The sequence below is a fragment of the Euprymna scolopes genome, chromosome 6 (genome assembly GCF_053919585.1).
Source record: "Euprymna scolopes isolate OS-2025 chromosome 6, ASM5391958v1, whole genome shotgun sequence".
In the NCBI taxonomy this organism is placed as follows: domain Eukaryota; kingdom Metazoa; phylum Mollusca; class Cephalopoda; order Sepiida; family Sepiolidae; genus Euprymna; species Euprymna scolopes.
In genome coordinates, this window is record NC_136487.1 from 76,779,745 (window position 1) to 76,806,892 (window position 27,148).

The window sequence follows — 27,148 nt, forward strand, 5'->3', positions numbered from 1 at the left end:
TAAAAAAAAAAAAAAAAGAATAGGTATAAAATAATATCACAAGATACAAAATCATTGGTTCTTGTCCAGAGTTTCCCCTATATTAAAAAACAAAATTGAAGAAAAATCTGTATGATGTAGGTACCCATGACGAAACGAAAATATTGTATTCCAAAAGTCACTAGTTTTATTTTTGAATAGGATAAAATTTTTAAATTCCAAGAGTGACTGTCTCGTTCGCTATTTTTGAAAAAAAAATTTCAAGAAACAAATAGAGATAACCCAACAATAATTCATACTGGATTTATGAAGTCCTATAAATGACTTAAAAATCATTTTCTTTAAAAAATAGAACTACTTGATCAATGTATATGATTTTTGGAATATTTAATTTTCGTTTTGTCATGAGTATGACGTACAGATTTTTTTAAATTTTTTTTTTTTAATGTAGGGGGAATTCTGGATAAGAAAATTGTTTGAAATGTTCTAAGTCTAGAATTTCGGTCCTATAAGGAATTTCCAAAATAAAAATTAAAAAAAAAAGTTTTTTTATCATAAAAGAAATTGAAGTTTTAAAAAAGGCAATCCAATGCAGAGGTATAGCGGATAGACAAACAAATAGCTAAAACAAATTAAGATACGATGGTGGAATTAGCTATGCAGATTCACCTTTATTTATCTGATTTATAAAGCTCACTGTCTGTCTGTCTCCTTATTTTTAAACTCTATCTCTCCGAAACTAAAAGTCGCAGAGCGGTGCTAGGGGCCTCAAGTGATTAATAATCAAATTCCCAAACAATAATTTGCTGTTGCCACATCTGGGCAGGAGCTGCTAGAAAGGATTTGGCCTGCCTTGATAGAGTTCAAAATAGACTTCGTAGCCTCGTAGGAGATGTCCTTTTCTCTTCCTTGCAACCTCTATCTCACAGAAGAGATGTTGCGAGTTTGTCTCTGATGTATCGTTATTTTCATGGAAAGTGTTCGACTGAGCTTCAATCTATGGTTCCCCCTCACCAAACTTTCACAAGAAACACTCGTCTAGCTGTAAACACTATCAATAATTCCCCCCACTCTTTATCTGTGCCTAAACCTAAACGTAGATTCCATGAACAAAGCTTTTTTATTAGAACTGCACGCCTGTGGAATTGTCTTCCGTTTTCCTGCTTTCCGGCTGACTACAATATGGTTGTCTTCAAGTCTAACGTAAATAAGTTCTTGATGAGCCGTTCCATATAAGTTATCAAATTTACCAAATTTTCATTACTAATGATTACTATATTGTCCAATTTCTGCTGTACACTCTTTAACCCTTATCCTTGAGTGGCCTCTTGGCCTTGATAATGTAGTGATGCCTATGTAAAAAAAAACAAAAAAAAACAATAATTAATAGACACTATAATATGTATCCACCATATTGTTTTTCCTTATCCAAAAAAACTCCTATCTGGCCTATATTTCGGGTGTCTCACCAATAAATTTTGATCACCAAAGAATTTGGGTAACTTTTTTACTTAACAAGAATGGCCTATTCAGATGAAACTTGTCAAATCACCAAAAGGTACTATTTCTGACAGGGTGGCAATATCTTTATATTCTAAACGTCAATGTTTTCGGCTATTGTTTTTTTTTTTTTTGGCTGTTTATGTCAACACAAATTATCATGTAAGAAAACAGATTTCTTCTTTATCAATATCCACAAATAAGTGTGCGTATGTATTAAATCAATACCATAACAACTTTTCTTAACAATGGTCTTTTTTTTTCCATCATCATCATCATTGTTACATCAAATGACACTGCCACAGAAAATTAAAACTTTTATTTACACCAATTTGCAGCAGGGTATAACTACATACGTAAATAGTTAGCAAAAATATTATTTAGGAGAGTAGAATGTTTACCTGTTGTTTACGTTTATCAGTGTCATAACTAGGCCTATGACAACAGAATATTTTTATCATTGTTTTGACTCTCGAGTATACATCCGACACAGACACAGTTAATCAACCAAGAACCACGTCACTCTATATAAAATCATATAAGATATCAGCGGATACACACACTCGAGAGTCAAAACAATGAAAAGAATATTTTGTTATCCTTGCCCTAGTCATAACTCTCGCTTCTCTTATTTTGTCCTATAGTTCTCACATTCCATGAGCAATGTTTCTGACAAAGGGGGAAGAATTGCTGTTTTCTGGGTCGGAATCTTTCCATCTAACACCTCATTGGCTAGTTTTTGACCTTCAACTTTTTACATGTGACTTCATGCCTTGTCTGGAGCGATTTTAAATAATGTGAATCTATATTTTTCTTTAGACAGAAGATGGAAAAGACACATATGCATTGTCTGGTTTACAGCTTGGAGCGTACAATGATGCTGAAGAACGAAAATCTAAGTGAGTATCACTTCTAGCTCCCAAGGTGTTTCTTTATTACTTTTACCTTTTTTCTATATATGTCCTTGTCTTCTTCCATACAATGTTAAAAAGAAACCTAAGTAATATTTAACATAAAACCAGTGGCATGACATGCTTTACAAGGTACTCTATAAGTAATTATTTATAAAAATCCAACATTTTTTCGTTATGGAAGGCCACAATCCATACATCTATAAAAGTAAAATTGTGTGTGTGTGTCTGTCTGTGTGTGTACATTTTCCCACCAAATTACTCTGTCAATTTTCAGTCTACAGACTCAAGATTTGACATAAGGGGTATGGAGATTTGGGAAAATCTTTTTAGTCAGTTTTCGGCCAGAAATTTAGCTGTCAAGGGGTCAAAGTTCAACGATTTGACTTTTGAAAACTCTATCAAACTTCTCCACCAATATTGGGTCCAAACACTTGAAATTTTAGATGTAGGTTCCTTGGACATTGATTAAACTTTTTAACTTGATTTGAGCCCAAAACAATAAATGTTAAGGGGGTCAAAATTGGGATCAAAGTTTAAAGAAATTTAACCTCTCAGCCAATTTTTGGATTAAACATTTGTAATGTTACGTAAAGTGTATTCAGTTATAGGGCAAGCTTTTTAATTGGTTTTTGGATGAAAATTTTGCTAACCAAAGGGGTCAAAGTTAAAAAGATTTGACCTCTAGCAAACTATTCAGCAAATTTTGGGTCTAAACATTTGAAATTTTACATAAAGAGTATTCACACATGCAGCAAGCTTTTTAATCAGTTTTGTGGGGAAAATTTTGCTGCCAAGAGGTCAAAGTTGAAAGAGTTACCCTTTGCAGGCTCTATCAAACTCCTCTGCCAATTTTAGGTCTAAACACTTGAAATTTTGAATGTAGGTTACATGGACATGAGTCAAACTTTTTAATATATACATATGCACATAAAGTTATGAACAGTACATAGGGCCCAAGCAAAGCTGGTCTGGGCTGAACTGCTAGTAATCTATAATTTTGTTTCTCCATTTCTCCTAAATAGTAGCTCAGTTTTATAACATGTAACATTATAAGACCGAGCTAAAGATAAAGATGATCCTAAACAATCATTTAGTTCCAACAAGTCATTTAATCAACTTTAGATCCATACATTCAGTACTGCTTGACATCGTCATGGGTGCATGTGTATTGCTTTCCTCCAAGAACTGAGAAAGGTTGGCTGTATATTTCTCACATTAATCATCATGCAATCTACTCAAGAAACACATGCATATAAGAATAAAGGATTAATTTAGCTAGATGCTTGCCTTATAGCTAAAAGTTCCAAGGGAATATTTTAAGTGCATTTCTTTATTATAAGTTTCTTAGATCATTTTTAGTTTGTCTTGTCTCATACAAGCTTTTATCGATGCTGATTATTTTCTCAAAATCTCGTCAGCCTAAGAATGAGTGATGTCATGTCCACCTATTTCATTGGCCTAGATTTTTTTCACTTTTTTCTTTTTACATGGTTTTTCACTTTGTTCCTTCTACTTCTGCCTTTTCGTCATTTACTGTTCTGGATTTTTTTTTTTTATCGGATGTATTCATGTTTTGTTTTGGCCTCACTTCTTGAACTTAACTTTTATATACTAACTAGTCTGGGTGCTCAGCGTTGCCAAGGTGTTTGGAGGTGTGTGTTGAGCAAAAAAAAAAAAAAAAAAGGGGTAGTAGGCAGGCAGGCTCGAACCCGTACCATGAAGGAGGAAAAGAAAGTGAAAAAAAAAAATGTGACAGGTTAGCTGTTGTGCCCATTGCCAAACTGGAAGTGACATAGGTTTAAATTAAGACTAGACAATGGAAGAGAGGCGATGACTTTCAAAAATATCGGCAAAAAAAAGCAACTCCTTCCTGTAGAAAAGTGCCCAGTTGAGGGTGAACGAATTAATGTTTTTGGCCAATTTTTCAATATTTGTCGTCCGAAGGGTCGAGCTTCAAAATGATACCGATCTCGTGAAAATCCGTTGCCTCTGTTGAAAGTTTTAGGCAGACATACATACATTTAAACAGAGAAGTGAGATTTATATTATAGATGCCTATAAACCTATGTATGTTAATGCTGCTTTAGTATTGAGTTGACCAAAAAGTTTGTTCATTTATTTTAAAGTGGATATTAAAACAGAGTTTATGCATTTTCCAAAGTTGATTTGGAAATCTTATGGATGTCTGTGATTTGTCTAGTTATCAAACAACAATCCTTGGTCATGGGTGATCATCTGTCGCCAGCTATAGTGAGAGGAATCACTCACTGAAAAATTTTAAAGTCTTTTCATTGTGAATATTGAAAGACTTTAAAAAAAAGGAGGCTGGAGTTCAATATTTTTCGAATTTCAAGAGTTGAAATGAAATAAGTTTTAAACCCAAAGAGTTGGAATTGAATAATTTTTGGATCCCAGGAGTCGGAATTGAATATTTTTGGAATGCCAAGAATCGAAGTTGAATGTTTTTTGAATGCCAGGAGTCGGAATTGAATGTTTTTTGAATGCCAGGAGACAGAATTGAATATTTTTTGAATGCCATGAGTCAAAGTTGAATGTTTTTTGAATGCCAGGATTCAGAGTTGAATGTTTTTTGAATGCCAGTAGTCGGAGTTGAATCCGTTTTGAATGCTAGGAGTCAGAGTTGAATGTTTTTTGAATGCTAGGAGTCAGAGTTGAATGATTTTGAATGGCAGGAGTCGGAGTTGAATGTTTTTGGAATCCCAGGAGTCGAAGTTGAATGTTTTTTGGAATCCCAGGAGTTGGAGTTGAATGTTTTTGAAATCCCAGGAGTCGGAGTTGAATGTTTTTGGAATTCTAAGGCCAGCAACATTGGTCAGGATATAACTGATTAATTTTTTATGGTTACTTTGCATACAGGTTTATAAATCTGTTAATGTATCTCTTATGTTTCCTAATTAAATTGTGTTTTCTCTTTTTGATCTTTACTCTTTTATGTACTTTTTGATTCTAATCCCTTTCACATCAAGGTACTGGTACTTTGGGCCCTTGAAGTCACGTTGGACCTATGTACGAGCAAGCATGGGTCAATGGCCACCCAATGTGAAGCTAGATATGGAGTACATTCCAGCGACTGCACCCATAAAAGTTAAGAGAGTTCTTACCGAAGAAAAGGCTAAGCAACTGGAAAAAGGAAATAAGTGGTCATTGTTCGGTTTGTTTTTCAAATCGAGAATGGTTCCCAAAGGTAATTATTTTGTCGATTTTAGTTTAGTCACCCCTCATTCTTTTCTCTAATAAGGTAGTTAAACTTAAGGATTTCAACTTATTCTTTATTCCATTCAGTAATTCAATAACTTTTCTTCTAATGGTAATAATGAATCCTAATTCCTATGTCTAGCTACAAGATTGACTACAATATTATACTCTTCTATACTAGCAGGGCGACTTGGTGTTGCAAAAGTCTGTATTTCCATAGATTTTATAGAAAAAGAAAATGAAAACTAAGCAATCTGTTAATGTACGACGGTTGTTCCAAAAGTAATGCCTCCTATTTTTTGTTCTGCCCAAATGGATCAGAGGAGATTGAAAATTGCATTGTTATGATGAATGAACTTATGCATTTATGACTTGAAAGTTTCATCTCTCTATTGCAGATATTGATGGTGTGAAACTCTAAGAAAGCAATACCCATCATAGACGTGCATCAGAAGCAGAGATACGTCATTGAATTTCTGGCAAAATTGCATTGAGAATGGTGGTGACTATGTGAAAAATAAATAAATGTTGGAACAAAAAAGGTCGCTCATTTTAATGATACCACTCCCGTTTTTGTAACTCTTCAACTTTGTGAGTTAAAAAAAAATAGGAGGCTTTACTTTTGGAGCTACCCTCAAAATATGAGAAAAAAGAGCATTTTTGGGCCATATCTGAAAGGAAGAGAGTAGTGATTGATGCACCAGCCCAAATGTAATAACAATACTCCAGGCATAGAGCAAATGATGTCTTTGTGAAGATATAGGATACTTTTGTTTTTATTGTGCCTTAAAAACTGGAAAAGCTTATGCTACAACCTAATAGGCTGAAATTAATGTTAGAATGATGAATTGGTACAAGTATACTATGATAGTGAAATTCAGAAAACGAAACGTTTGATTAAGAAAAATAAATGATAGTATCTACTGATTTTTTGTGTTAATTTCAACTAAAAAAAATGATATCTACTTAATTGGCATGTCAGAAGTACTTAAACATTACAGCATTATTAAAAAAGAAACCACAAGTTTTCAATCTGTATCCTAAAAACACTATATTGCTTTGGGAACACATGACATACTAACAAGGGAAGTAACTCTGTTATGCTAAAAACAAGATAAGTAACTTATATTTATGATTGTTAATACATAATTTATTAAAAAGTTCTCCGGAATTGTCAATAGTTACACACTATTTACCTCCTCTTTTGAACTCTCCAGAGTCTTTTTTAGACAAACATTTTACTCATATTTTCGCTACTTTTCGTCCAAAAAAATGTTTTGTTTAATAATTTTTTTCTACATTATCGTTTTTCATAAGTTTTGGATATATTCATTACTGTAACATGACAATTAAGTAGAGACTATTGGTGTGCCTTCAAATTCAATATTAAAAATGTCAAATTTCACTATTATAGTGTACTTGCACCTCCAAAATTTCTCCAAATGTTTATTTTTTTTGTATTGCTTCTACTAATGATAAAATGATAAGTATCAATTATTTTTAAAATACCAGTAAAACTACAATATATATATATATATATATATATATATATATATATATATATATATATGTGTGTGTGTGTGTAATAATAATATGCTATTATATATATATATATATATATGTGTGTGTATATATATGTTTTGTTTTAATAATAATATGCTATTATATAAAAGTCACTTTGTGTGTGTGTGATTTCCTTCCTCATAGGTTCTGAAACAGTTGAGCTTATCTTTTGCAAATTTCACACAAAGCTAATTTATACATCTGGCAGTGTTCTTAGATATGTTTTGTACAGAAATTTATATGATAAGTATTGAAAATTGAAAAAATACAATCTTAAAAATAGCTTTTCTCTCTTATAGTTAAATATATAAAAATAATAATTTGTACAAAGGAATATTTTATGCTACCTCAGCCAAGTGAGAAAATAAAATCTCAGCAAATCATTGCTTCTTAAAAAAAACAAAAAAACAGATTTCTTATAATCTGGAGATATGGCTCAGTGGTAGGGCCTTCGACTACAGATCGAATACCCTCCTGTTTAAGCCTGGGTGTACCTCACCATTTTATTTTAATTTTTTTCTTATTAATACTTACTTGTACGTGAAACGACATTCACCCTGGAGGAGTTGAGTCGGCTTCATGAAGATGCACATCTCGTATCGCTGCAGCCCAAGCCCGGCGATCGGAGGCAAGATCCCGAGTGAGCAACAGCCAGTCACGTCTCCAACGAGACAGGCCATAGATGAGCGGGCCCGAAATAAGCTCAGCATCGGCTTTGATAGTCCCGAGCCACGTTCTTAGCTGGCCACCGACACGTTTTTTCCAGCCGGGTGGAGGACGTGGGGAGATAGCCTCGTGGATAAAGACCATAAAATTATTAATGAGTTCCATTAACAATAAAAGAAGAGGTATCATTTAAAATCACTGCCAATCCTTTGTTCATTTGCATATTTTAAAACTAAACATTAATCAGAAGTGACTGGTCCAGGGTATTCATCATCAAGCCCAAATATCAGCTGACATGATATTATAAACAAATACAGACAGAATTTGATGAACAACATTATCATTATTATTTAATAATTATTCATCGTAATATATAATATCCAATAGAAGATTGATTCTATAATAATACATACGCAATCTGCATAAATTAAAATATCATGATTAAGCGTATTGTATTACTGGACAACATCGGGCTGCCAGCCAGTATATATATATATATATATATATTATAATAACGACAGATAAATTTTGAACTGGATTAAATGGCACAAATAAAAATGGCACAGGTAAAAGCATGAGTGGATAATGAAAAATATAGATGAAAATGTCACAATGAATTGTTAAAATCACTATTTTCAATCAATTATGAGGAAAAACTGAGAAAAATAGTCATAAATATTTATTCCTGTAATATCTGTCCCCCATCCCCACCACACCCCTCAATCCGCCATTGTATTTTTATTTTTGAGAAAATATATGTGCACATTACGCAGAATTTACGACAGTGATCTGAAAATTTGCAAAAGCAACAACTTTTGATATTTATAAATTTAAAAAGAATCATAATCTGGAAAAAAAGTGGAATCGTAACATCATTAGTTATAATTGCAGCAAACTTTGAAAAAAAAAAAAAAAAGAAAATTCGATGCGGAAATAGTGTCACATGTAAGAATGTCTTTTTAGCCCTATGTTTTTTGTTTTGGTTTTTTCCCCCATCATGTGCTGTAAATTAAACATTGCAAGACATTAATATGTTTTTTTTTTTTTGTTTAGATGAAGACTATGAAGAAATTTATCAAATAACAGAAGAAGATTGGGTGAAACGTGAACTGTCTACAGTTGAGCTGACCGTAATGTCCAGCAATTATGATGAAAGTGTAAGTTTGAGTTTTTTTTATAAGACAAAAATAAAAAAAAAAACATAGGTTAGTTTTGAACCAAATTTTAATAAATGTATCATATATCGATTGTATAAAATGACTGCTAAACCACAAAACCATGTTTGTTTAGCCTAGGCTAGAAAGTGCAACACCCAATATCTTAAGAAATATTGGTTTTTAAAGATGACTTTTTAACTTTAAGAGTCATCTTATATGCAAAAATATATGGTATATATTTTAGAGTATCACTCCCTTGTCAGTATTTTTTTTTGTTGTTCTCTTTTTCCTTGGCATGATGTTAAATTGAAGGAAAGTTGAATAAAGAGTCCACGTGATGTTAACTGCATTGTTTTTGAAATGCTGGAAGAATATGCTTGGCTGCCTACATTAATTGTAAAACGAGTGTAGTTTTTTGTTTTTTATCCATGTTAGAAGTGTTGATTGAAATTTGAATGTTAAAATAAAATATGTATAAAAAACGTTTGAGGCAAATTACAACGCAAAATTATGAAAATAAACAAGTGTTTATTTTTAATATATATTTCGGAGTATTACTCCTTCGTCAGTATTTTATATATATATATATATATATATATATATATATATATATATATATATATTTAACATTTCAAAAACAACACCGCTATGAACAGAAGAATAAAAAAAAGAATATGCAATATTTTTTTTTTAACAAGCAGCCTGTTTCAACAGTGATTCGACAGAATCTTTTTGCGACAACCGATTGTCTCTTTTTCTGACAATCAATGAACCGGGAATGGGGACAGCTCCAATTCTCAACCTTATCTGGGAATTCCTGTTCTCGACTGACAAAAAAACCTCTCTGCGCATCCTTTTATTGGAAGGTGGCGGTGTAGGGTTTGAGGAATCTGAGCTTCTCATCTAGCCAATCCATCTTCATTGCATCAAACTTGAATTCGCCCTGATTGACTAATTGACCAATCCACTTGTGCATATTAATTTTGTAACTTTCCACACATAAATTTACTTTTCCACACAAGTTTTTCATACGGCGAAATCCTAAAAGCTTTGACCTCACGGTTATATCCAAGACAAAACATTTCTATTCAACATTACGTAGTGATTTCTTTCACAAAACAAGATTATTATTGATGTTTCCAAAAATGTTTTTTTTCTTTTTGCATTTCCAATCCAACAGTTTGGATCAGCAAGATCATCTGGTTATTGCCCAGGATTGCTCACATGATAAAAGCTTTTTTAATTCAGCTATAATTCACCCGTTACTGAGGCAATTTTCAACCATCACAGATGGTTGGGTCAAATGATGCATACAGCACCTAGCCTTCTCAAATGCTTACCCATCTGGTACTGGCTAGGCTTGTCGTTGTTTAACTTTGGGGATCTGGTGAGAACCAGTGTGTCAACGTGATTGTGCTGTATATATATATATATATATATATATATATATATATACACACACACACACACACAAAAGGATGCTTTTCCTATTTGATTTCTAACGGCTCTAGGATGTTAGCAAACAAAAACAAACATTCACTAATAACATCTGGTGTTTATATACACCTGAAGAGTGTTGTAGATTACATCAGTTGGAATGCTGTAAGAATAATAATCAGGATGAGAGCAATAGTCTGAACAATGCAAATAAAACAAAAAATAATGCATTTTAATACTTTATGCGCTGTGAGTGATAGCAAAAAGCAATCATTATGTATGCTGCCATCTTGTAAATCTATGGAAATCCATTAATTATGCATATTTACTCATTTAAAAATTGTTTTTCTTCAGATTTCATGCGTAATACGAAATCGGACTGCATTGTGGGTAGGGAGCAGGAATGATGAAGATACAAAACCAAATTTATGACTAACAGAACCACAAAAAGAATGCATAGAAATACGAGTTCCAAGTGGGAAGAAACAATCAATATGCAGCGAAGCATGTTCTTATTGAATACATTGATCTATTAGAGAAATGTTCTACAGAGCAAGTAGAATGAAGAAACTATTATAAAAAATAAAGTAGAGATATGACACCACATGCTACCCCGTTTGACAGGCTGACAACCTCAAACATTGTGTGCCATTGATTTATTCTTCATCACCACATCTTATGGCCATATCATTATAGTCTCTCACGTCGGCGGCTGTCGTAGGGGGGACCAGATGGGTTCACAAGTATAAAAATAAAATAAACATGGAGAAACAAGAAAAGCATAGAGAGTTGGACTGTGTGTGTGTGTCTGTTGCCGTTAGTACATTTTGATCTCCCAAAGCTTTTCCGACCTGGCCTAAGCCATGATCTGTCTCCAACTGTAGTTGGTCCTGGATATGACCTAAAACTATATCCGATGGTGAGGCACCACCTTGCGGGCCTTGGGGAGTGTGGAGCCACCCTTTAATTGCCATTGCTCCCAGGTCCACTCTGGCCCGGAGTGGTAGTACCTGTTAGGGTCCCAACTATGGGTTAAATAGAATCCGACTTAAAAAACAAATATACTCTATTAAAAATTGTTCCTCAAAATAACTAGATTCGGCATTAAATAATTTGAAAAAGGTTGATATGCCGTAAAACAAAAACAACCAACCAACAACCAACCAACTGTAGTTAACTGCCAACCTCAAAGTTCAGGCTTCAACTAACTAAGTGGCCGACTGATGCCCCTCCCCGCCTCCCCGTCAGGTGTCGTTCCTATTTTTCTGTTGATTCATAGTAACCTTCTTCCCTCAAATACCTACAAGTGCATTGTTCGATCCTTAGTCTGTTGTTCTCTACCTACTGGTCATTTGATTACCCAATCATTTATCACAACCTGAATTTAAACTTAACCCTAACTCCTTTGTCCGACTTACTGACCATTGTTTAAAAAAATATTATTTCATTTGTCCCCCACCTTTTGTCATTTCCTACAGCACTTAATGACCTCAGTCAAACATAATGTAACACAATAATGAACTTTTTAAAAGTAGTTAATCTATATAAAAATATCTAAAGATTTATAAATTCAACTTGATTTGGTATTAAATGAGCTGAAAAGGATGATATGACGCAAAAAAAACACGTCATCATCCTTTTCTTTTTTTTTTTTACATGGGGGTTTCCACTTATCAAGGCCCGAAGGCCACTCAGGGATAAGGGTTATTGCGTGTACAGTAATCAATGAGATAGTATTGTAGTAATCATTAGTATTGGGGGTTTTGATAGAGTATCTTACTTAAGGCGGCAGTTTGTCAGCAGTTTGTTTATGTTGGACTTGAAGACGTCCAAGTTGTAGTCAGGTGGGAAACAGGCAAGTGGCAGAGAGTTCCACTGGCGTGCAGTTCTAAGAAAGAAGCTTTGTTCATGGAATCTACGTTTGGATTTAGGCACAGATAAAGAGTGGGGAAAATTGTTGACAGTAGTTTCAGCCAGACGGATGTTTCTCGTGGCGAGGGGGGACGAGGGATTGGAACTCAGACGAGCACCTGCCATGGAAATAGCGATAAAACAAAGACAGGCTCGCAACGTCTCTTCTGTGGGAGAGAGGTTGCAGGGAAGAGAAAAGGGCGTTCCCCAATAAACCACGAAGTCTATTTTGTACTCTGTCAAGGCAGGATAGGCTGTTTTAGCAGCTCCTGCCCAGATGTGGCAACAGTACTCCATCCTTGGACGTACTTGGCTCTTATACAGATAGAGAATTGCATCAGTAGTGAGATATCTTCTTGAGCGGTAGAAGGATCCCACCATTTTCCCAGCGTTCCTGGCAACAGATTTGATGTACGTGTTCCATTTCAGATCAGGAGTAAAGGTCAAACCCAGAAGCTTGTCAAAACATGGAGCCTCTCCAAGACGAGAGCCATCTAGTTCAGTTGATGTCAGATGGGGGATCAGAGCTTTGATGATGTAAAGATAGAAGCTTGGTTTTGGATGCATTAAAAGTGACCAGCCACTTTGACTAATTATATCAGTATTTTTACTTGTTATAAAAACATCTTCAGTGTTATGAACTCATCCAGAAACACGTATTCCAGCTCATATTATTTTGTCTTGAAACCATAACACAATTTTTTTAAAACCACTCTTTCTTTGTTTTTCTTTTTCAGACTGAAAAATCCTTGAATATTGGAATCGGACCAACATCTCCAAACAAAACTGAATTTATTGGAGAAGGGTGAGTTTTTAATACAATTAATTGTAATGTTGCTGCACAGTTCTCATAATGGATTCTCATCTATATAAATAAAATAGTGCATGTACTCGTGTGTGTGTCTATGTGTGAAAATATTTAACCAATAAACTCTTTAACCTAAACACCGAAATTAACAGGAAACAGTAATCATACATCAAAGATTATTTATAACAAGTAAAATCTTGATTTGGATGGATGAATAGCACATACAGAAATGCGTCGGGAAGTTGAAATGTTCATTTCAACTTCTCGACGCATTTCAATATGTTAGCAAGTTGAAATGTTCATTTCAACTTGCTAACATATTTCTATTTATGCACACGTACAAATTTATTCCTTGCTTGAAGTCGTTTAATTTTAAATGTATCTTTCGATAGCTCAAATGGTAGGTAATATGGCTGAAGCACTAAATGTTTTGGTTTTGATTCTATCTGTTAGCACCCAAGTCATTTACTTTCTTCATCTTTTGAAATCAGTTCAATAAAGAATTGGCTCTGTAATAATAGATACAAAATCTGCATGAATTAACATATATTTAAGCATATTTTACGACCGGAAAAGTTGGGTCTCCTCGCTAATATTCTATAATTTTGTGTGAACTATATCTACTATAGAGATAGGTTGTCTGTGTGTGTCCGCTTAAAACTATCAAAAAAATATCTATAAACCATTATATTCAGCTTTAGTATCACCTAAGACAGGTGTTGGTAAAAATAAAATTGCTATACATTAGAGGTCACTCCTATCCAATTAGGTACTTACCAGCCAAGTATGCACTCGGATGCAAACCGATCTTCGTTACATAGCAATTGCCTCTTCCTAGACGGCTCTGCAACAAACAACACTAAACCAAGCCGATACTCACTGCCATGCAAAACTCGCTATGATTCTTAAATGAAAACTGAAACTATCTCCCCCTGAATAGTGGAAACACTGACAACTCCTATTTGCATCTACTGAAAACTTGCCCAAATATATATTACTTAATTATACATACGAAATACACCATAACCTAAAATGTACCTCCAGTTACACCCTGGGTGTACTGCACCTACACCCTAACCTCCGTAAACCTAAATATACAGTGACTGGGCAAAATTTCTTAGCTCCATTCCTAATACCTACTCAAACTATTACGTTATCCGGAACCCAAACTAACAAAAGTTATAAAATAAAAACAAAAAACCTAAGGTAAATGTCCTAATCCGCACTAACGCTTCTCTAACAAGCCTCCCCTCAAAACTACTCCTACTGCATGCCCATAAATAACTTTGAAGAGTGTAACTATTCATTAAATATATAACCTCTACAAACTAACCCTGTAACATTAACAAACAAGCCTCCCCACAAAACCGCTTCCACTGCATGCCCCTAAATCTATTTGAGGAGTGTAACTACTCATTGATAAATAACCTTTACAAGCTAACCCTGTAACACCAACTAACCACGCGGAGTCGCAGAAATACCTGGAGTAGGACCCAGGCGCGGAGCAAACCCTCTCAGGGCTGATGGACCCAGTAGATCTTCCCAGATCACCGTCTAGGAGAAGGAAAACTCTGAAACTAAACCAAAGGGGAGGGAGGCCTCTCCAGTCTTGGACGACAACCTTCCTAGAGCTGGTGACTCAAACAAATTACCGGTCTGCAAACCTAAATTGTTTAAGGAGTAGATAGGCCCTGTCTATCGCCGGCTTCCATACTCCTTCTTTGCCTATTAGTCAGGCGCAGAGACACTATCACAGGTGAATCAACAAAACATTTAGTGGTAGATCTTGTTTCTTGTCTAGGGCATTGAATGCCGTTCCCCCACTCCCGACACATCCCACCCCTCATAACTGGGCACTTGGGAGTGCTTGAGTACCATGCATGCCTGTGCAATTAGATTGGGGTGATCTTCTTCTGATGGGCTGAGGGTACCGGATTGACAGTTCCTGGCTGCTGTTTCCGACTGGTAGTACAGGAGCTCTAACTCTTTGGTAGCGCTTAGAGCGGCTGCTCCATCAACAGTTGTATAATATCGGGTTGTTTGTAGTGCCATGTCACGCATGGAAAGGGACCCTGCACTCATCCCCGATGGGCTTTCCCGAGGCCACAGTCCTAGTTGAAGAAAGGTCAGCCAATTTGTCTACTTGTGTTGCATGTCTGATATCCTGCATAACCTCTTCTTCAGATCCCCCTCACCTAACTGAAACTCTTTAAAAACATGATGAAACTAAAATCTAAAAATAAGCTTAAACCAGGCCTAGGGACAAACAAATTCAACTTGCCTCCTCCCTTGAGGCTTGCATTCACTAACATCCGTGGGCTTAGAACTAATTTAGCTGATGTTGAAGCATTTCTCCTAACAAATACCCTAGATATCTTAGCACTAAGCGAGACTAACCTACACTCTTCCATCCCCTCTAACTACTTTAACATGCCTGGCTATCTCCCACTCTGCCGTAAGGACTCTAGCAGACATATGCACGGACTTGGAGTCTACATTCGTAATACAACAAACCTAGAAACGGACGATCAAGCCTTTATGTGCTTTAGACTAAACATACAACGCAACATTAGCTACTTGTATTTTCTCTACCGCTCTCCCTCGACCCAGGACTGCACCATAATAAACAAAGTCTCCGACAGTATAGACACAGCACTCTCCCTTGACACTAGCGCCCAAGTCCATGTATTTGGCGACTTTAATGTTCACCACAAAAACTGGCTTGGATTCTCTACTCACACGGATGCAGCGAGCAGCACAACACATAGTTTTGCTATATCTCACTCTCTATCACAAATGGTTACGTTTCCAACCCATTTCCCTGACCAGCAAGAACAACAAGCATCACTTCTAGATCTGTTTCTGACTACAGTTCCCGAGGATTATACAACAAATGCTAACAGCTCACTCGGGAACGCTGACCATGCAGTGATAATGGTAGAAATCGCCCTAAATTCTAGACCCAAAACTGAAGAGCCAGTGCTCAAAACAACGAGATATTTTAAAAAGGCTGACTGGGAAGCCATCAAAGATCTTATCAGAGATGCCCCATGGGGAAATATTTTTTCTCTTCCTGCCGAACAGTGCGCAAATGAGACCACTGAATGGTTCAAAACAGCAATGGAAGCACATGTTCCCGTGCGGAAATTTTATAGTAAGCCCCACTCTCCCCAATGGTTTACTTCGACTTGCGCAACTGCCATTGCTCAAAGGCAGCATACATACCGCAGATTTAACCGACATAAGTCCAGTTCAAACAAACAGAAGTACATAGAAGTGAGAAATAACGTTAAGAAAGAAATAGCGACAGCCAAGAGAGAATTTACTGAAACCACTAAAAAACGCATCGAAGCACAAAAATTAGGAAATCGTGACTTCTGGAAAATCTACAACAATGTAGTAAACAATGGGCAATCAACAATTCCCCCACTAACCAACAATCATGAGGTTGTTTGCTCAGCAACCGATAAAGCTAATATGCTTGCCAGCCGGTTTGCCTCGAACTCCACACTGGACCCTACCAACCACCCCCTGCCTGACTTTCCTTTGCGGACAGACGCCACGCTAGACGATCTAAAAATCACCCCTGCTCAGGTACATGCTATCATAAAAACCCTTGACACTTCAAAAGTATGTGGACCTGATCCCATCCCAGCTGTGCTATTAAAAAAATGCTCAGCCGAATTAGCTCCAGTTCTCTCCAAACTCTTCAACAAATGCCTTAATGAATCATGCTTTCCGGGCTGTTGGAAAACCGCTTCTGTGGTACCAATATTCAAGAATTCTGGCGAAAGAACTGACCCATCAAATTATCACCCCATTAGCCTCCTCCCACTTTTCGCCAAAATATTTGAGACCATAATTAACCATGCTCTAGTCCGGCACCTTACAGACTGACAAACAATATGGATTTAGACAAGCCCGTTCCACAGCTGACATTCTCACTGTAATCTCTGAACGTATATACCATTCACTGGACAAAGCGGGGGAGGGCAGAGCGGTAGCTCTAGATATATCTAAGGCTTTTGACAGGGTATGGCACAAGGGTCTCCTCAGGAAAATTAAATCATACGGTATCACTGGTAGAATACTTAGCATAATTGAATCCTTCTTAGACAAGAGAAAAATCCAGGTTGTCCTCGACGGTCGAACATCTAAACAGTGTGATATAAATGCGGGAGTGCCTCATGGGTCTATTCTTGGACCTCTATTGTTCCTGATATTTATTAATGACCTCCCCGACAAAACTGCCTCTGAGATGGGTATATATGCTGATGACACTACACTCCATAAAAGGCATGATAGGAAAACAAATGAACACATATCTAAAGAAATGACAAAAACACTAGAGGATGACCTCCAATCTGTAGTGGAATGGGGACATAAATGGATGGTCACATTCAATGCTGCCAAAACCAAACTGGTTTCCTTCAATAACTACAAGAAACCTTCTCTGCCACCAATAGCAATGGCCAGTGACTCCCTGTCTGAGAGTACATCTTTCAAATTGCTTGGCCTAACGTTCACAGGAAACATGAGCTGGAACAATTATATTGAAAACATTGCCAGGGCCGCTGCAAAAAAGGTAGGCTCTCTCTACCGTGCTAGAAAACTACTGACACCTGAAAGTATCCTGTATCTCTATAAGGCCACCATTCGCCCATGTATGGAGTATTGTTGTCACATCTGGGCTGGTGCGTCTACTACTAGTCTCTCGCTCCTAGACAGGGTTAAAAAAAGAGTCGCCAATCTGATAGGCCCTGAACTGGCATCTAAGCTTCAGCCTCTGTCCCATCGACGAAACGTTGCATCCCTCTGCTTGTTCTACAAGTATTTTAATGGTGAATGCTCTGACGAACTGCAGACACTTGTGCCCCCACGACGCAGACACCCTCGACAAACCCGACAGGCAGCTAAATCCCACCCCCACACAGTAGAGATCCCTAGATGCAAAAGATCTTTCTACTCCAGTAGTTTCTTCCCCAGAACCGCTAGACTCTGGAATTCCATTCCAGGATCATGCTTCCCTAACTGTACTGACATGCAGAAGTTCAAGTGCAACGTGAACCGACATCTTGCTGCCCAAATCCCTACATAGTGCCCCCGTAGTTGCTGACCCTGATAGTAACCCCCTACACCTGAGTGGCAATGTGCCTTGTTTGGGGTGAAAATGTAATAAAAAAAAAAAAAATAAATAAAAATAAAGTATGTATTCGTATTGGGACAATTAATCAGACTTGGGAATCAATAATCGAAACTTGTCAGGTTATCAAACTCAGTTACTCATAAAATTTGACCTTCTTTATAAATAAAAAAATGTTTGATCAATTTACATGATTTTTGGAATATAATATTTTCGTTTCGTTACACCATACAGATTTTATTCTTATTTTTGTTTTTTTAATATAGACGAAATTCTAGACAAGAACCAGTTTTCCACACACAAATAGTTTCATTTTTTTTTTACTAACTAGCAGGTTGCCCGGTCATAAAATACGCATAAATATATTTTAATTCATACAAAAACTGAGACATGTGCATGCAATTATTATGTTTTTCTAAACAGTTCACTTCATATAAGTAAAAAAAAAAAAAATACTCAAGCTAAGATCAAAACCAAAACCTAAAGACAGCAGTCAAGTACAATAACCATTAGAATAGCTTGATATGATCTTTAAAAAATGTTTTCAAACCTACTTATTCTTTACATAAGAAACCTGTCACATAAATAATTCATGCATGCGTGTTCGTCAAACAGGTTGACAAACATAAAAATTTTTTGCCTCCTCTATGTACCATTTTTTCAATTTCAACCCCTTAGCAGCCCTTTTTTCTGGATGAAAACTGATTAAAAAGTTTTCCACGCGTCTGAATACCTTATTTACCAAATTTCAAGTCTGTGGATCAAATATTTGTTGAGTATATAGGTTGAGAATTGTCCTCACACACACATTCTTACTTTTATATATAGATAGATTGTACTTAGGAAACTAATGGAAGATTTTCTTTTACTAATAATAATCAAGTTTTATAGATGGAAAGGTTTTTATGCGCAATGCTTCAAACAAACTACAACACTCTCTTATCAAAAATTTTTGTCCTTATTCAATTTTTTTTTCCAGGTGGCGCCGAATCAAGTCAAAGAGTTTGCTGTTTGGAACTGAACAAAATGAACGTTTAAAAGCCCACAAAATTCGATTAAAACCCGAGAAAAAAGAGGTGAGTGAGAAGAATTTTATGTAGTCTCTTCCTGTAAGATAAAACAGAATCTCTAATCTAATAGGTCCCACATTATCCCCCAAGCTCATGCCCCTGACCCATCACCACAGTGTTACATTCTTGCATTTGTTTTACAAGTACTTTAATGGAATGTTCTCCAACAAACTTGTTGCTCTGGTGTCCCTCAACATGAATACACCTAACCCATCCAACAATCCCATTCCATCACCGTGGAGGACCCCAGATACCACAGAGATTTCTACTCTTGTAGCTTATCTTCTTTAAACTGCTAGCCTATGGAGTTCCCTCCCTGCCCCCTGTCTCCCTACATGCAGAAATTTAGATGTAATGTGAACAAATGAACAAACATCTTGCTGCACAACTCCCCACTTAGGATGTCCCTAGAAATCTGGCCCAGGATCTGCAGTAGCCCTTACATCTCAAAAAAAAAAAGAAAAAAAAAAAAAAAAGAAAAAAAGAGATCACAAGCCAGCTATGGACGCTGAAATTTTAGCTCTGCTTTAGTATACAATACAAAAATAAATATCACCTTTCTATGGCATTAAACTACATTTGTGGTGATAGCCTAAGTTTGGGAGTGCTGAGTAACTTATTTGTTAACATTACCCCTAAGTTAACTCTGTCCCCCACCTTCTCCAAAGTGGTAGTACCAAAACTGCTGCAAAAAAGGTAGGCTCTCTCTACCATATGAGAAAGATACTCACACATGCCACCATTCGCTCATGCATGGAATATTGTTGCCACAAATGGACCAGTGCATCAACGACTAGTCTCTTTCTCTATTGGACAGGGTTCAAAAATAGTTTCCAATAATAGGTTATACACTGTCTAACAAGCTCCAACCCCTGTCCCATCGCTACAATGTTCCATCCCTGGAATGGACTCTGATGAACTTACTTTTATCCGCTGCATCAGCATAATGTTTGCATAAGATATTTGAAAGAATCTTTTAAAAATACTCTTGCTATAAATTTTTCTAAATCGTTTTACTTTTTGTATACATATATATGAAAAATATTGCACACACACACACTTATATATATATATATATACTACATTTTTGTTATATGAGGTTGGTGCAAAAACAGTCGTTTTTTGACATTCAACTTCAAAAGATCAGAACTCCTTTCATGATAAACTTTATTAATCAAAATAAGAACCATTAGAATCGGCATATTTTTGCCAATGAGAAACAAGTTTATTTATCCCATTAACATAGAAATCCGGAGTTCTGGAAGTGATGAAGTCATTGAAGGCTGATTTGGCATCATTTCAGCTTTTGAAGCATTTTTTGCACAGGAAGTTGTAGAGATGCTTGAAAAAGTGATAATCGGTGGGCGAGAGGTCCGGTGAATATGGTAGATGAGGCAGTTTCGTAGTTCAATTTATTCAGCTTCTGTAGAATTAATTGAGCAACATGTGGGTGAGCGTTGTCATGGAGAATTGGTCCCTTCAATCTCAGGCACATACGTTGGAGTTTCTGGTGCATTTCATCAATTTTTCAGCAGTACTTCTTCGCTATAATCATTTCGCCCAGATTCGAGAAGCTGTGAGGGATGAGACCAGCCGCAGACCACCAAACAGTCATCATAACCTTTTTTTGGTGTAATTTCGACTTGGGGAAGTGTTGTGGAGCTTCTCCAGCATCCAACCACTGTGCCAAATGTCGCCAGTTGTCGTAGAGGATGCACTTCTCATGATACGTCAGAATTCGCTCGAGAAATGGGTCATTTTTGTTGCGCAGAAGGAGCCTAGGGGACACTTCAAAATGACAATTTTTTTGATTATCGTTCAATTCATGCGGCACCCATTTATCCAACTTTTCTGACTTCCCTATTTGCTTTAAATGGCGAATGACTGTTGAGTGGTCGACCTCAAGTTCAACATCAACTGCTCGTGTGGTTTTGCGAGGATCGGCTTCAATTAAAGCTTTCAAATGTTCGTTATCAACCGCAGTCGGCCGGTCACGACTGTCTTCATCTTCCTGGGCCAAACGCATCATTGATATTACGAACTGTCTCAGCAGATTTTCGGCCTAGTTTGAACTCGAACAAGAAAATCATACGGATTTTAATTTTGTCCATGCTGTCAAAAAGCCTGCAAAAAAATGAATGAAGAGATTGAAAATGGTAACAAATAACATGATTCAATAGAGCTTAAAAATAATATATAACATGACTATATATATATATATATCAATGAATTAATTCAGAAATCATATATAAAGTAACATGTTAGAAAACAATATGGTTTTTGCACCAACCTAATATATGGTTCATATAATTGCATTCATCTGCAAAAGATCTAGCTAATTTGCATATTCCTTTAAATATTAATTTTAATTAATTCTCTATTAGTTTTTTCGGTTTTCTTATGGGATGGTTATCTTTAGTTAACGATTACATGTAATTATATTTGTGCAGATATTCTACATAATTTATACTTGCATAATATTTTCAGATGCTGTAAAGCTTTCTACTGTAATACCTTCTTTCCTCACTTTTAGAATGATCTCCCTGCTCCCTATTTTCCTAATTGTATGAGTATCAACTTGCAAAAATTTAAATGTAATATGAACAAACATCTTACTGCAAAACTCCCCACCTAGTCTGCCCCTACAAATCTGGCTTCTAATTACAGTAGTTCCTTACATATATTCCTTGTTTTAAAGTAAAGTAAAATAAAACATGGAACAGGTTGTTTACAGAGTGTTAGATATTTGCCGGGCAACGCCGAAGGTGTGCTAGTCAACGATTATTATCATTGTTATTAATGTTTTATAAAATAAGATTGTTAGAAAGATTGCTCTTATAGCAAATTACATATTTGCAGATAAAATTATTTATGTTCAGATGTTTACTAGAAAAGAATGTTAGAACACAAACAATAATTTAAAAATAGGTTTGACTTCTAGAGTCTGATGTAGCATTGCGTATAGGTCACTTAAAGTGACGTGGACTTTGAGAGGTAAAGCTTGAAAGACACGTATCCTATCTTAGTTAAGAGTCAGGAGTGAGAGACAGCAGATGGCGTCGGTGGCCAGGAATAGAAAGACGGTCCACCGACAGTGATGGCTCCGAGTAGAGGGGGTCAGTAATGGCAATAGTCTAGGACCAGCTTTGCAGTTTTCAGATGGGGGAAACATTCAGTAAATAAAGCTGCTGTAAGTACCACCATGATTCCGAGTTGTACGAGTTTTCATGACAGCTTTTCTGAGGATCAATCAAAACAAGACCAAAGACGGTATGTTTCTCCGATTGGCCTAATGTTTAAACCCGAAAGAAGTGTTATTTATCTCTTTCCGTAGCAAATGTTACATGTCCGTTGTTAAACTGTATCTGCTAATCATGTCAACATTGTTGTAAGTGTTATATACACATTAGTTCAACAAACAAGAGAAAAACTAGAATAGATGAACACACGTATATATATATATATATATATATATATATATATATATATATATATATATATATATACATACACACACACACATCATATAGATGACTGTGATATGCATATACAAACGCATATGCACTCTGTATACACACATTCATAAGAAAAACATTTTATACCACTAGACGAAAAACACCCGTCTAGCTGAAACCACTGTCAATAATTTTCCCCACTCTTTATCTATGTCTAAATCAAAACATAGATCTCATTTACAAAGCTTTCTTAGAACTGCTCGCCTGTGGAATTCTCTTCAGTTTGCCTGCTTCCCAGCTGACTACAACCTGGTTGTCTTCAAGTCCAACATAAACAAATTCTTGATGAACCGCTCTCTTAAGTAATCCAATCTACCAAATTTCCATTACTAACGATTTCTACAATATTATCCCATTGATTGCTGTACCCTTAATAACCCTTATCCTTGAGTGGCCTCCAAGCCTTGATAAATGGTGACGCCTATGTTTAAAAAACAATAAAAAAAAGGCGATACACAAATTTAGATACAGATGCATATATATATATATAAAGAGACATATACATAATATATACTCCCCCAGGAGAATCAGCCAGGTGATAGATTGATGGGTACACCTCTTTTGTTGATATTATTTCCTGATGCCCTCATAAGAACCATCCTCTTTAATGTAGAGGATAAGATGACTAAAAACTGTATTTATTCTATTCCATGCAGTCGTAAACTGGAATAGAAAAAAGAAATAGAATCAACGTCTGAGAATAGATCTTAAAAGTTTAGTCCTCCGTCTCATTGCCGCAATGTTGCATCCCTTTTTACAATTCAATGAAATGTGCTCTGACAAACTTGCTGCTCTGGTGCCCCAACGATGTAAAAACACCCGATAAGCAGCTCAATTCTGCCTTTTCACCGTAGAGATCCCAGATGTTGGAAGGCTTTCTACTTTTCTTTCCTAAAACTGTTAGCTTTTGGAATTCCTTCCCTGCTACCTGTTTTCTAACTGTACCAACATGCAGAAATTTAAATGTAATGTGAGCAGGCATCTCGTTGCACAACTCTCCACTTAGGCTGCTCCTATTAGTCTGGCCCCTAATCACAGTAGCTACTTTACATCTTACTGAGATGAATTAATGCAAAATAAAATTTTAAACGAATTGTTTACAGACGATAATATAATTAACATGATAATTAATGCTTTTAGATTTAAAAAAGAAGACATTTTTAAAAATCAAAATTAATCTAATATTGTACTAAAACTTTGAATTTGTTTGTCATTGTCTCAAATTTTGTGGTCATGACGTCATTTCTAGCAAACTTTTCAAACCTAACGACTAAGGCTGGAGTGCTATATGTTTTGGTTTCGATTCTAGCTGATGGCACCCAAAATTTTTTTAAACTTTGGAAATCACTACTATATATTAGGTACAATATGATAATCAACAGAGTATTTGCTCTATAATAATAAATAATGTAAGCAAGTCTAACGTAAATAATTTTTTGATGAGCCGTTCCATATAAGTTAACAAATTTACTGAATGTCCATTACTAACGATTACTATGTTGTCTAATTTCTATTGTGCACTCTTTAGCTCTTATCCTCGCATTGCGTCTTGGCCTTGATAAGTGGTGATGCTTATGTAAAAAAAAAAAAATGAAATCTGCATGAGTTAAAATATATTTAAGCATATTTTATGACCAAGTAATGTGAGGAGCACTATGTATTGGGTACAAGATAATAATTATTAGAAAATTGGCTATATAATAATAAATATGAAATCTGCACACATTAAAATATCATATTTAAGCGTATCTTATGACTTGGCAACACCAAATGACCTAATATTTAAATAAAATTTCTTATTCTCATTTCTGATAAGTGTTGCATATCTGACAGATTAAATAAAATAAAATAAATAAACAATACTTTATTTTTTTATTTATTTTTTTGGTACTTGTACAGTTTAGTCAAGACACTAAAAAATGAAAATATCAAAAAAAGTTATATTGTACGTATCCGTTTACGAAAAAAATTTCACTTAAAACTTAGTTTTTTTTTTTACAGCGGAAAAACACGTTTTTATGAGAGCACATTGAAGTCAGCCCTTACGAAATTTATTGAACATGCCACGGGGAGATAACTCCAGTTAAAGCGCCAACACCCCTCCCCATACTTAATACTAGCTTTTCTTCCTAAACATCCAACCTTTGGCTCGGTATCATAACAAATTTTTTTTTTTTTTCTGTAAAAAAAAAATCTACTTGATGAAATTAAGTGAAATGTTTTTTCAGAGAACTTCGTTCCATAATGGCTACATACAATTTAAACTTTTTTTTCGATATTTTAATTTTTTAATGTCTTGGTTAAACTGTACAAGTACCATCTTTTTTTTTTTTGTGTTCAGATTCAAAGATTTTTCGCCTTTTTTTTTTCCAGGATGAACAGATGTGGTTTAATGTTGATGGAGAAGCATTTGAATCTTGTCCAGTCGAAATGACGCTCTTGAGAAACAAACTCAACATATTTTGGCGGCAGAATCCATCATATATGATGCCATTGGCAGTAGGAACCAATGCTAGTATATAATGCTTGTTAATAAAGTCAATAATAAAAGTCATTTTGGTTTTATTTTATTATTTTGCTTTGGATATTAAACAATAGATATTAAACGAGCTATGAATTAAAAATGGAAATGTACAAGAGCTGATGTATGTCTACAGATGTGGTCGTGTCACTTCTAGTGTGTGTGCAGATGTATTTCGATAAAGTCATCATACCTGTTTTTCTGTTTCATAGTCTTCTCTGGGGATGCTTTTTTTTGCCGTCTTGGTTGATGCTGGAAGGAACATCTTATGAAAGCCATAACACCGATTTCTGGCATGGCTCTTCATTCATCTAATGAGTGACCAGAGGTGGAAGCATCGCATTGTCAACCGCTCGACTTACCTTGCCTCTTTTTCTTTGACGCATTCTGAGTCATCCAAAGCTGGAGGGCAAACTCTTATGTCTGGCTCGCATGAAATCAAAAGGCAGACTCATTTTTCATACAAACGAAAAGAAATCTTTTCTCTCTTTCTTCTTCATGCAACGTTTTTCTGTCACACGCACTCAATCACCTCGCTTGTCATCGTTGACCCTAGCTACCATCTTTGATATACGTCAACCGTAATCCCTTGAACTGTTTTTGCACTAACCAATCTGCCAGCAACTCCAATTTCCAACATGCCAGCATAACCCAGGATATATGTTAAATATCATATAGATTCCTAATTTCAACAGAAAGATTCCTGAGTTCGACAAGGTACACCTCAAGAAGGTTGAAGGTTACATCTGCTGAAACATTGTGAGAATAACACTCAAGATGAGAACAGTAATCGGAATGATTCAAATAATACGAGTCAAGGAACAATACAATGCAAAATTGCATAGAGAAGAGTCTATGAAGTAATTTGCTAAGAATGAAAAGATATACAACATATATGTTAAGGTGTCTATTATAAATAAGTTTATGATCAAAGGAAAAATACAAAGGGGTTAAATTTATATTCTTAGTTTAGTGTCGAGATGTCAGTAGTCCCTGTTGATAATGCTGCTGAATTGTTGGCTCATCTACCATAGTTGATTAGGTTAACAGCATTGGTTTGCTGGCAGTACTGCTGAACTGTTGGGTCGTCTATCATGAGGGTTGTTTAGTATGTTAATTAATGGTGCTTCTACATCCATGGGTTATTGTGGTCTGAGGTGGTGTGGCCTCTGCTTAGGCGTCTTTATAACCCTAAGAAGGTTTCTGATCAGTTCTGAACAATTTGTGGAAAATTTGGGCGTAGAGTGTTTTAGTTGGTTGAGAAAGAAAAATTATAAATTTTATTTTTTGACCAGAACTCGTGCACTGAGCCCATGCTCAGATTACATTTCTAGTCATTTGGGAGTTTAGCTTTGTTTTGTTAACATCTAATTTTAGTTCTTTTATAGATGTTGTAAATCGGCGTAAATATGTCCTATTATTTATTATGCACATTTCTACTAAAAAAAAAAACAGCCTGAAACTGTCTTACAGCCAAGTAATTTTCTTTGTTTATATATGCTGCACTTTTTATATTGGATGGATTTCGATATTGTTTTTTTTTTTTTTTTTTTGTGTAGCTAAATTGCAAGTAAATATTTCTTTTAGTATAGAAGAGACAAAAATGGAAGTATTGATCCACATGTTAGAAGCTAGGGATTGATTTGTTTAGAGGCAGAACTCTAGAAGTGTAAGCCATGTTTAGTTTCAGATGGTTCGTTATTCTAAACAAGTTTTGAGAGGTGACTGGTTTGCAGTAGACAGAACAG

General features: G+C 35.6%; 1 protein-coding gene across 1 annotated transcript in view; it reads left to right on the forward strand.

Annotated features, from left to right (window-relative positions):
• Window positions 1-25,433, forward strand: part of LOC145277715 (acylglycerol kinase, mitochondrial-like) — a 59,934-nt gene extending 34,501 nt beyond the window's left edge. The window contains exons 9-14 of the mRNA XM_080129413.1: window positions 2,299-2,378; window positions 5,381-5,598; window positions 8,892-8,995; window positions 13,081-13,148; window positions 19,274-19,370; window positions 25,253-25,433. Coding sequence (XP_079985539.1) covers window positions 2,299-2,378; window positions 5,381-5,598; window positions 8,892-8,995; window positions 13,081-13,148; window positions 19,274-19,370; window positions 25,253-25,402 — 717 coding nt within the window. The 3' untranslated portion in view covers window positions 25,403-25,433. The remainder of the gene's footprint in view (window positions 1-2,298; window positions 2,379-5,380; window positions 5,599-8,891; window positions 8,996-13,080; window positions 13,149-19,273; window positions 19,371-25,252) is intronic.
• Window positions 25,434-27,148: the final 1,715 nt, after the last annotated feature.